Genomic DNA, 12,265 nt, shown 5'->3' on the forward strand with positions numbered 1-12,265 from the left:
AGGAGAGAATAACCAGCTCCGACTGGAAATCACAGAATTAGCACGCAGGCCGCCCGGGTCATGCAGAGATGCTTCCCCTGCCCTGGCACTGAGTGAGGAGCTGAGGATTAGCAGCTGTAACCACCTGACAGGCCTCCTGAGAGCTTCTGTTTGGGGGTAAAGGGGCCAACAAGGGGCATTTATCCAGCCATGGAGGCAGACTGGACATGGAGTGGAAGTGGCAGGGTGCTAGAAGAAAGCACCTTGGGCAGAGTGAGATCAGGAAGGAAAACCCTGTGCCCTGTCATCTCCAGATGGAGGGTCCCCGCAGGCTTTAAGGGGGTTTCATTGGGTGTTAAGGGAAAAGGTGGTTCTTTGGCTAAGATTGGAAGGTGCTGGCTCACATAGAATGAAACTGCTAGTTTGGCCTCTCCTGTCCTCCTCAGTCCTCAAAATGCCAACATTTTAGTCTTTCATCTGAGACACAGTGTGTTACATCCAGCCCTTGCCCCATCTGCCTTTCTAGAAGCTTCCCTTAAATTAAAATTCCATCAAATACCCTTTGGGAAGTCCTGCCTTGACTTCTAGGAAGCCTCTGTTTTGTTTTGTTTTGTTTTGTTTTTAAGAATTCAGGGGAGGGCGCCTGGGTGGCTCAGTGGGTTAGGCCGCTGCCTTTGGCTCGGGTCATGATCTCAGGGTCCTGGGATCAAGTCCCGCATCGGGCTCTCTGCTCAGCGGGGAGCCTGCTTCCTCCTCTCTCTCTGCCTGCCTCTCTGCCTACTTGTGATCTCTGTCAAATAAATAAATAAAAATCTTAAAAAAAAAAAAAAAAAAAGAATTCAGGGGAAAAAAAAAAAAAATCAGTGTGTCTTCATAGCCTTGAAACCCCAGAAGGAAAGCCCACTCAGAGGGTTGGGAGGTTCTTAAGGAGAAACATTGTGGTTGTTTTAGTTTGGCGTCAGGAAGACCTGGGGATTTCGTCTCAGTCCTTTATTCGTTCACTGTGTAACTTTGGGCTAGTTATTTAAGTCTCTGAGTTTCAGTTTCTTCATCTATAAAATGGGGAAAGTAATACCTCTTGAAGGAGTAGCCACGAAAATGAAAGAAAGGAAGCAGAGTACTGAAAGGGTTTAGCCGAGAAGCTGGGCCCAGAGTCTGCATTCAGTAAAAGGCACCTCTTTTTTTTTAAAGATTTTATTTATTTATTTGACAGAGAGAGATCACAAGCAGGCAGAGAGGCAGGCAGAGAGAGAGGAGGAAGCAGGCTCCCTGCTGAGCAGAGAGCCCGATGCGGGCCTCAATCCCAGGACCCTGAGATCATGACCTGAGCAGAAGGCCGAGGCTTAACACACTGAGCCACCCAGGCGCCCGGCACCTCTTAACAACATATTGTGACCAGTCCCCTAGAAACTAGAACGATGTGTTATACCTCCAGGGACCAGGATAGGTATGTAGAGAATCCTTTACATAACTCAGATTTCTTGAAGAATTTGAACAAAATATGGAAGGAGAAGTATGTATTACCAGCACAGATTATTAAGGAACAGTGTCAAGAAAAGCTGAAACTCAAGAAGAACTGAGTCTTTTGCAAAAAAGTGCTATGACTAGCAAAAAGGACTTTATTTTTTTATACTTCTGTTTGAAACAACCAGAAGAAGGAAGTGTAGGCCCTATTGTTTGGACAGAGTAACTTTAATCAATGGCAGAGAGAAAGCAGGATTTACCCAAGTTTTGTTATGCTTCCATTTCAAAAAGAATGGTTATCAGAGTAGTTAGAGTCATCTAGGCATCCATGAGAAGACTGAAGCCGTGATTTCAGGCTTCCTGGCCCATATGTCTTGTGCCCCAGAACACTGGGCGAATTGGCAAATGAGATTTATGAAGCTGTGTCCGTAATCTTCAAGGGAGTAAGAGAGAGGTGTTGGCAGACTGAAAGCACTCTGAAGTTTCAAAATGCAAAAAGCATCTCTCACTCTCCAAACTAGTGCGCATAGTGTCAACTCTCAGGGAAAATTCTGGACTAGACTATTCAATAGGTAGGCTTGAATGCTCTTTGAAGAGGAACAGCGAGCCCTGAGAGTCAGTGTGGATTCATGAAGAGTCAGACCTGCCAGACCATTCTCATCTATTTTTAGAAATAGTTACCAGGTTGCCTAGCTGGCTTAGTTGGAAGGGCATGGGACTTTTAATCTTGGACTGTGAGTTCGAGTCCCACATTGGGTGTAGCGGTTATGTAAATGAATAAATGAAAACTTTTTTTAAAAATTTACCTTAAAAAACAAAGAAGAAACAGTTACCTATTTCAACGTGGTAGACAAAGGAAGTGCTATAGACCTTCTTTAGGGTTTAGCAAGACATTTTCAGAATGTCTTCTGACATCACTGTTGGCAAGACAGAGAAATGTCCACAGAGCATCCAGGAAGGCAAAGGGGCTTGGTGATGGGCTGGTCGGGTTGATTTGTAATTGGTTGGATGAACATACCCAAAGAGCAATGATGTCAGTCTGTCAGCCTGTCTGCTTGGCCCTACCCTGTTCACAGTTTAATCAGAGCCTGGGATGAGGACATTGATGGTGAGCTTAACACTTCTGTCCGGGATATAAAGTCAGGGGGGAACGCCAGTATGAAGGATGCCAGAGTCAGCTTTCAGAAATACCTGGAGCGCCTGAAACAGTAGCCAGGAAATGCAGAGTTGGCCTCTTAGCACCAGCTAATCCCCAGCACATACAAGATGGGGAGAAGAAGTCCAAGCGCAGGCCATGGGAGAGAGCCTAAGGGAGCTGCGGTTGGCAGAGGGTGTGCTGTAAGAGCTGGTAGTATGACGGGGTTTCAAAGAATAGATAATTTGATGACAGTTTTAATAGAAATAAAGTTTCCCAAATAAGAAAGCTCATAGTTCCTCTTTGATCTACACTGGTTAGACCACATGCTGGATTTATTTCCACATGCGACATTGGCTTCTGGACATGACGCTCTGGCTTTGACAAGCTAGAGTAAATGCAAGCGCACGTGACTTGGATGGCTAGAAGATTTCAGAACTGTGTCTCAAGAATATAGTTCAAATTTGGAGCCACAAATACTGGAAATGAGAAACTGGTGGTGGTCTGTGAGAGCAGCCTCGGGGATTTGAAAGGCTGTCACGGGAGGAGGGATTAAAACACTTCTGGGCAGCCTGAGGTTCGGAAGATGAGAATTGCAGGAAGACCACTGTGCTCTGAAGAGGGAAGACGGCCCTGCAGCACCTCCCTCAGCAGAACAAAAGCCTCACGGGTTTTTGTTGGCCTGTAGAGGTGCCTTCCCAGAGGCCCAGTGGTTCACCAGGGCCCTTAGGATCTGTTCAAGGAGTCAGGAGTCCTTCAAGCCCCATCTCAGAAGTCCTGTCTCCCGAGCTCAGGGCAAAGACTCAGAAGTGGGGACTGACTTGGCCAGAGGCAGTTGGTAAAGGCAGATAATTCCCTATTAAGCTATCAGCATTCTTTTATTTTATTATATTTTATTTATTTATTTGACAGACAGAGATCACAAGTAGGCATAGAAGCAGGCAGAGAGAGAGGAGGAAGCAGGCTCCCTGCTGAGCAGAGAGCCCAATACAGGGCTTGATCCCAGGACCCTGGGACTATGACCTGAGCTGAAGGCAGAGGCTTTAGCCACTGAGCCCACTAAGGTGTTCCTAAGCTATCAGCGTTCTTATAGGAAGAGCAGACAGATTTCTAGAGACAGTCACCTGACATCCTGTTAATGCATTCCAGATGTATTTTGAACACCTACTACATCCCCAGGCACCATTAAATACTTCCTGTGGGTCATCTTATTTAATCCTTATAACGAAAGGGTATTATTATCTTTCCCCATCAAGAGGATACTGACGCTTAGAGAGTGGGTAAGTCATTTGCCTGAGCAGGAGCTCAGGAGTGAAAAGTCGAACCCAGAACCTATGTGTTAGCCATTCTGCCACCTGGAGCGGTGACTCATCCTCCCTCCCCTGGGCCCATATCCCTAGCAGTCCCCAGGGGGTGTAGGGTGTGCTTCCCTGGGAGCCCTTCTCCCTTCCCAGCCCCCTGAAGCTCTGCCTTCTCCTCCACTGGGAACTCCGAGAGAAAACAGCCCAACTGAAAAATTAGGCCATGCTGGCGAGCACAGTACTTATTTTTTTATGACTAAGATTAAGCTGACAACCATGCAAAACATTGCAAACCTGTGTCGGCTGCAGATTTAATACCTCGCCCAGCCCACACAAATAATTCATGCTACTGCATCGATGTCCAGAAAAAACAAATCAGCAGAAAGCTGGGCTCCTGTGTGTGTGTGTGTGTGTGTGTGTGTGTGTAACGGCCGCGTTTCCATTGAAGCAGCATGCCGGAAATACCCAAGCTCCAGGATTGCAGATCTAGCATTTTGCAATTTTTTTTTCTCTTAAAAGATTAAAGTACGTTTTCAAATGATTGAAGGTTGGTGGGAGGTGTAAATGTGGGCACTTGTCACATTAATTCTTCAGATGATTAAGTTCTTTTCCATTTCTTTAAAGCTGTTTGCAGTTGGGTTTGATGTCCTCGTTCTGGGTGAGTGTGTTGTAGCAGTTACCAAGGTGACTTTAGCTGACTTTCAACAATTTATTTTTCCCTCCAGCGTGAGATGTCTCTAGCCCTGTGTGCTGTTGATTCTTCTCTCCCAGCCCCCTGCCCCCACCCCAGTTGCTATTCATCAGCATTTTTGCTTGTGCCAGAGAAGCAGCGATCCTGATCCTCCCGTGGGCCCCACGGGCTCCGAGGCCCCGCCCGGCAGCCAGGCTTCGGCCCCTTTCGGGCACATGGTGGTAGGTCTGTGTGCGGGGCCAGTGGTCGGAGATGGCACGGGGAGGCAACTTGAGAATCACACCCTGGCTCTTCCCCTTAAACTCACTGTGAGCTCAGTCTTGTCACCTCACCTCTCAGAGCCTCCATTTTCTCATCTGTGAGAGAAGGATTGATCATAGAACATGCTTGGGACTCAGCCAGAGAGTGTGTGGGCTCCTTGCTCTGGAGAAGAGTAGAACTCAGAACTCTTTTGAGTTCTGCTCTTGCCTGGGCCCTGAGGGCCCCCACGGAGAGATGATGGTGGGTGTTGTCCTCCTCAGAAGGGAGACCTAGTAGCAGCCGGCGTGTAAGGGAAAGAGGTCTAGTCCGAGGTCCCAGGGCTCCCATGCTGGCCTGCCACAAACCGCCTCTGTGGCCTTGGAGTCGTTACGGTCTCTCTTTTGCAAAAGGAAGAAGTAGACTAAACCACCTCAGAGTTTCCTTGCAGTCTTGAACTTCCATGACCGTCTGGGCCATAGCATTGGTCTCCTTCTCAGGTCTTGTGAAAGGGTTTGTCAAAGGAGAAGCCAGGGCAGTTTCAGAATTCGCTTTGGCAAACCAGAGGAAGAGCCTACTTTGTGAAAGAGCCGTTATATCTGGGGCTAGATCTACACAGCTGTGGGAATGGTCCCCATTAGCTCAGGGGCTTTTATAAACTACTGCCTTGGGAGGGCCCTGGGCTGTCCGATGCCACCCACCATCCTTTTGCCTGCTGACCTCACACTCTCCCTCCAGGGAGGTTCTCTGCCTGATGGGGTGCCTCCCTTAGCCACAGGCCCCAGTGCTCAGCCCCCCCAGCATGTGAGGGGGTTGGGCCTGCCCCTCATTGGCTGGCTGACTGTGGGCCTAGACATCCTGGATGGCTCCTGCCCCTTGAATGATAAATAACTAGAGCTTCTCGTCCAGTATTTTGATGGACATTTGGGGAATTGTTCTGAGATTCACAGCCCAAACCAGGATCCGGCCTTTTGAATAGGATCAGTGGGTAACACTCATTTCCGGCTGAGGCTGATTTGAGAGGCTGTCAGTGGGGGCAGCTGAATTTGAAAGAGCCTATCTTAGATTGCAAAGGGACCCGATGGCCCAGTTGTGGGATGAGCTGTTGGTGGGAAGCAGGACAGGAGGGAGCATGAGGCAGCAGTGACAGCACATTGTGGCCAAGGCCATAGTCGGGAGGAATCTGGTACATGGCTCCTGGGGCCTCAAAACCCAGCAGGATGGTGGCCTGGTTCTGCTGCCCAGCCGGGCCCACTAGTCTGACTCCTGAGAGTCTGGTTTCCACCCGCTCCCTGAGGATTGTATCATGTCCTGGTCAGATGGAGGCTGTGTATGTCACTGCAGCTCCTGGCCATTAGCGGGATCGTGCCTGCTCGGAACCTGTGGAAAGTCACAGCCTTTTCAGGGTCAGCTGGCAGGAAGCTCTTGGAGCTGCACCTCCTGCTACTCTAGCACTCCAGCTTTGAGGAACTTGGGAACCAGGGCTCCTGGGCAGGGGAAGAAGGGCTCTATGATGCTCTTGCTGTTGTGTAGGGAAGACCAAGCCACTGTGACATAAGCTTTCATGTAGTGTGTTGGCCAAAGATGAGGCTTTAGCACCCGATCTAACTGCAACCAGATCCTAGCTCCATACTCCCCACAGGGTGACCTGGGAAAGTCACTGAACCTCTCTGATCCCCAATTCCTATCCATAAAAGGGATGTAACAGTAGTACCTACCTCATGGGGCTGTGGAGAGGAGTGGTCCATGAGAAGAGCTTTGCACAGCAGCTGGCGTTCGGCAAGCACACAGCGGACGGTGACTGCTGTTGTCACTGTCCTCCATCACCATCACTGTTGTTATTCAGGAGCTCAGCCTGATAGACTCCCATCTTGCTCCTCCCCATGGTGTTGATCTTGTGCTGAACCTCTTCTTTTGCTTGCCTTGCAGGAGCCGCAAAGACAGCCTGGAAAGCGACAGCTCCACGGCCATCGTTCCCCACGAGCTGATCCGCACACGACAGCTCGAGAGTGTGCATCTGAAATTCAACCAGGAGTCAGGGGCTCTCATTCCCCTCTGCCTAAGGTGAGCCCCACGGCACACAGCTTGTCCTCAGGGAGCCGCAGGCCTCTGCTTGCCTTCTCCCCCACACCTGGGTGGAGTCTGCCCCCCACCCCCAGAGGAGAGCCTGTCACGAAGTTCTGTCTTAGGCCTGTGGGGGGATCCTGTGGATTCGAGCCAGCCTATAGCCCCCACTGAGCTGAGGAACACTGTGTGTCCAGAGAGGTGACCTTGGTGCCGCTCCCTTAGGAGAGCGGACAAACTTGGATGCCCCCGCCATCCCACAAGGCTGGAGTCGGTCACACTGGGGGGCAGGGCAGCAGCTCTGGTGGGTTGGACTCTTATTTTCTTTACTCGTTGCTTTTCCTGTGCAAAACACTCCATTCTCCAAACTCCATGGCCAGCACAACAGACTCCTGGAGGGACCGAGAAGCCCAGCTGTGTCCTTTCTGCTGCTGGCTGCAGTGCCAGAATCCTAGCCCTGTGGCCAGAATTCCCACTCTGCTTGGGGACGCTGCCCTGGGCCAAGTCGGCTCCGTTGGCTTCTTGCAGAGCCCTTGGGGTTTCCACCCTCACTTTTATAGCAGGGAGGTGACCAGAATAACTCTAAACCCAGATGACAGTGACAAGGAAGAAGGGGGTTGCCCTGGTTCGGTCCCTCCCCATGGTCCTCAGAGCCTGAGGAAGGAGTTTGGATGCTAACCAGCACTGGCCAGGCACCCTGGGCAGCAGGGCAAAGATAGTAAGTGGTCAGAATGAATGGAAGCAGGGAAGGCCCCCTCACCAGGACCCCAGCCATCTCCTCCCCAGCTCCCTCTCTGGCTCAAGCTCAGGACCATTTGACTGGTGAAGGGTTAATCTGAGGCAGCCTGGGAAAGCCAAGGGCAGGCTGGGCTTCCTTTGCTGACGTGCATCTCTGCCTCACAGGTTGTCCCTGCCCGCCCTTCGCCCAGGTGTATTTCCAGACTGGGGATTAACAGTCACTTCTTTTGGCTCCCTCAGAGTGTCCCCATTTGGCGTCAGCCTTTATTACTATTACTATTACTATTACTATTACTATTATTATTACTATTATTACTGCTACTGCTATTATTATTATTTATTTGTCTGTCTTGAGGTGGGCTTGTGGCCTTGGAGCTATCCATTTTGACCTTGTGAGAGAGCCCATGAGCAGGTGGAAGACTGGTGCGGACACAGGGGTTGTGCTGGGAAGGCACTATGCCGTCCTCCCAGGGGCTTGGCGAATTTGTTTAGATGCTACTTCACCGCTGCCCTCAAAACAGAGGGGATATGACCCCACTTTTAGTTGTGAGGGTGACCTTGTGCCCATTGCTAACTGCCCTCTCTGGCCTCAGTTTCCTCACCGGGACACAGGAGGTGTCCTCCGCTCCTCCCACAGGCCCCCTGAATGCTGATCTGATGTCTCTGCTGGCCTTGAGCGCTTCGGAGCAGGGGCAGTAGTGAACTCCGGCGAGGCTTCTCTGGGAAGGTGCTGAAGTGAGCATGTCCAGTTACAGGCCCCTGTTGGTGGGCAGGTGGGCAGGCAGGAGGGCATTTGCCAGACACGCTGTCCCTTGGCCAGGCCTGCTGCTCACAGTCTCTGTGTTCCCACCCCCAGGGGCAGGCTCCTGCATGGACGGCACTTTACATATAAAAGTATCACAGGTGACATGGCCATCACATTCGTTTCCACGGGAGTGGAAGGCGCCTTTGCCACTGAGGAGCACCCTTACGCAGCCCATGGACCCTGGTTACAAGTGAGAAGGCTCATTTTCTTCTCCCTACCTTCTTTCCGTGGGCTCTTCCCACACCCGCCTCCTCCCTCTCCTCCCTTGGCAGCTCTCGGTGGCTCCCTTCCAGAGGGGCTGGTAGTGGGAAGCCGTGTGGAGTGTGGCTGCTGCTGCCTGTCCCATTGGCTCTAGGAGCACTTCCTGGCCAACCCCCACCCCATCACCCGAGACACCAGGGATAATGGTCTAGGCCCTGGCCATTGGTTTGCCAGGGAAATCCAGATTTGAAAGATGTGAGACTTTCTGCACCCTGGGTGAACCAAAGGCCAGGACACCTGACGGTGAAATGGGAGAGGAGGAAGGATGAAAGCCAGTCTCAAGTGGCTCTGTGGAAATCCCACCAGAATTCCTAGAAAATGGGTGTGTGGGCCCGGATTAGGGCTGGGATGGGCAGGCCTCAGCAGACAGAGCCTCCCCACTCCCTGCATCTAATGGCTCTCCTATTCCTCCTAATGGAAACCCAGCTTTTCGGCACAGAAACCTGCTGGCTTGTCCAGAACACTTTGTCCTTCCTTGGCTCTTCTGGCTGGAGCACAGCTCCAGAGCTGCTGCCAGGCAGGGTGCTGGGGCCTGAGAGCCATGGGCCTCCTCCCCAGCCCCCACGCTGTCCCAGGGCTCTAATGGGGATTTGGCTGGTCCGGCGTGCTCCCAGACATATTAGGGGAATGACATCCTTTCTTCTTTGTTTGTTGGGGGTATGAGAGGAAAGCACTCTACCTTCTCTCTCTCAGGAGTTATCAAGAAAGGGGATCTGACCCTAATCCAGAAATTGGCTGTGCTTGTTTGTGGTGTGGTAGAGGGGAGGTTATAGTAGAGGAGAAGGGAATTCTGCTGGTTTGTGGGTTTAGCCTAGTGTGGGGGGTCTGTGAAACGTACTTACTGGTAATGTGTGTGTGTGTGTGTGTGTGAGAGAGAGAGAGAGAGAGAGAGAGAGCGCGAGCGAGCTTGCAGCTGAATTACTCCTCCTTCAGGCCTCTTCCCCCCTCCCCCCCAAAATACTAACCCTTAATTAAAACAAACAGCAAACAAAGGACACCAACCAAACTCCTCAGACTAAGCGAGGTAGAAAGCTAGTGCTTTAGCAATATTGTGTTCCATAAATTATCTTGCCTTTTTCCACTGTTATTACATTGTTTCATAACAAAATTACTTTGAACCATAAAGTTATAAATACATTTTAAAAGTCCCACTTGGTAACATTAGATTTCTGTCCATGTGGGCTTGGTAGTTACTGTAGCAAAATCTCTGAAACTAGCCCTGCGCAAGTGGAAAAGGCCTCCCCACCCGCCCCAGCCATGTCCCAGGAAGGCCAGGCTGCTTCTGTGGAGAGGAGGAGGGCTGCCTCTTACCTGGGGAGAGTTGGTAAAGAAGGGGGAAGTGGGGACCCAGCGGGAGAATCCAGCATCCCCTGAGAGTAGAGTTCCCAGGTCATCATTCCTAATAGGTGACTATGCTCACAGGTCTCAAAAGTGTCCTCAGATAGCATGTCCTCAGATACACAGAAATGTGTACTGAAGATTCTGGCCCATGTTCCTGGGAAAGTAGGGACCAGGGTCTCCCCAAACTCAAGAAGAAACTCCCCCCTCCCCCATTACATCTTACATCTTCACCTCTGAGCCTGTCCCTGGAGTCTTGCCATCCTTGGAATTCCTTCCCGCCCTGAGGCAGGGGTGTTCACCATCTCCATTCTCAGAAGCCCAGGAGCCCTGGCCCCCAGAAGACTCGGCAGATGTCATGTTGTCCCTCCATGCCCCCAGAGTTCTGAATCCAACCCCAGTCCCAGAGCCCCTTATCCCAGGCCACTGGCGTTGTGCTCCCAGGCCCACTCCTGTCACCCTTGGGCAGCCCCTTGGGCTCCTGAAGCCCTGGGCAGGGCCCCTCCCATGCGCTGTTGCCCAGGGAACCAAAGCGGTGGGAACCAGCCTCAGGCCTCGGCTGTTTCAATAAAGTTGCTGTGCTGGGAGCTGCTTAATCAAAGGCCTGTGTTATGGGCTCATTAGTGTGGTCCACCACGGGCCAGCTCACAGGGGAGCTCCCAGGAAGGCTGGCTGGGGCCCCGCTCCCCCAAGCATGCACCCTCTCACTGAGGGGTTTCTCAGGCCCTTTCCAAGGAGCCCTGGGAAACCCTCTGCCTCTGCCCCCAGCCAGTCCTCAGCCAACACTCAGAGCAGCCCTCCTCCCTGCCCCCAAAGCACTCAGCACTTTCTGCTTCTGACTGCCAGCCCGCCTTCCCCTTTAGGGTCTTGCCACTGTGGTCAGAGGCAGCTCCCTATAGCTTGTGGGAACCTGGGCTTGTAATTACTTGTGGGCCTCTAAGGCTCCCTCTGGGGCTACTTGTCCCCCAGGAGTCTGCAGGACATCTTGGAGGCCTGGACGTACCAAGGAGGGGCCACTCCACTGGAACAACAAGGGCCCCGGGCCCCCAGGAGTCCCCCAACATGGAGGGGACTGACCTCCCCTCCACCCCCTCAGGAATCTCTTGCTTATACTCCCAGGATCAAGGGTGTCTCCCTGGGCCCTGGGTACCAGGCCTGAGGGGAACAGAGGAGTAGGAAGGAGCTGAATACAGCAGGCCCAAGAACGTGAAGAGCTCCAGACTTATGTTTGCTTGGCTGCTACTTGAACGCTCCCTGTTGATCCCAGCTGAATGGGGAGGGGCTGGGATGACTTTCTTACATCAGCCTCAACGGCTTTGGAAGCCCTCGCTCCTAGCCTTGGCACCTTGTTCTGGCTACCAGCCTGGGCCTGTTATCTCTTGGGGAAAAGGCACGGCAGAGACACCCTGCATGAGAGAAGAGTGACAGAGGAGAGGCTGAGAGAAAACGGCAGAAGGTGAGGGAATCTGGGACCTCACTGGAGGGTGTGGAGTGGCCCCACTCCACACCCACCTTCTCTTGGTGCTGCTCCTCCCCTCCCCCCTTCTCTCCAGCCCCAGGGAAACCCAGGCCCCAGCACACAGAAAGGCAGGGCCGGCTGCAACCCCAGGGCAAGCTCAGTGGACACTCCCTGCTTCCTGGAGGAGCTGGAGAGGCAGGAATCCTGCTCTAATTCTATAGGCTTCCCAGTTTCCAGAGGTCAACACTTTGACTCCATCTGCCCTCCCATCTGCTATTTTCATCCTCGTGGAGATGGTAAAGCCTGCCAGCCAACTCCGGAGCTTTACACGATGGTCTTCAGCTCCTGGGGGAGGCCTGCCAGCGTCCTCTCTTGCACACCTTCCCCCAGCATTCCACATCCCAGTAGCTTTAACAAGCCTCTCTCCCTTGAGTCTGTCAACACTGAGCTGTTAGTCTTCTGAGCAGGAGCCCGGCCCAGAGCTGAGTCGTGCCTCCATCCCCAGCCAGGGTTGATCTGAAGTGGGAGAAATCGGCCCCAGAGGTCACGTGAGGGTCACATCGCCCGAATATGAGACTATTTTTCTAAGCTCTGCAATGCTTTCTCAGCTGTGTGGTGTCTGACAGCTCACCCAGGTGGCGCCCTCCACCCCCAGCCTTTCCCCACCCAGCCCCGATGGGAGGCTTCAGGCTCTGGAGAAGATGCCCAGCTGCTGTCCTGAGTGGACTCACCACTCCAGGCCAAGTTTCGGAATCACTTCTGGGCTCTCGTCCTAGCCCAGTGGCTGACTCAC

The 12,265-nt window shown here is 52.3% G+C and overlaps 1 protein-coding gene across 2 annotated transcripts in view; it reads left to right on the forward strand.

Annotated features, from left to right (window-relative positions):
• SUFU (SUFU negative regulator of hedgehog signaling) overlaps positions 1 to 12,265 on the forward strand; it is a 114,315-nt gene that overhangs the window by 91,416 nt on the left and 10,634 nt on the right. For both annotated transcript variants that reach the window (XM_059398454.1, XM_059398456.1), the window contains exons 9-10: positions 6,737 to 6,871; positions 8,466 to 8,604. In XM_059398454.1, coding sequence (XP_059254437.1) covers positions 6,737 to 6,871; positions 8,466 to 8,604 — 274 coding nt within the window. The remainder of the gene's footprint in view (positions 1 to 6,736; positions 6,872 to 8,465; positions 8,605 to 12,265) is intronic.

The sequence above is a fragment of the Mustela nigripes genome, chromosome 4 (assembly GCF_022355385.1).
Source record: "Mustela nigripes isolate SB6536 chromosome 4, MUSNIG.SB6536, whole genome shotgun sequence".
In the NCBI taxonomy this organism is placed as follows: domain Eukaryota; kingdom Metazoa; phylum Chordata; class Mammalia; order Carnivora; family Mustelidae; genus Mustela; species Mustela nigripes.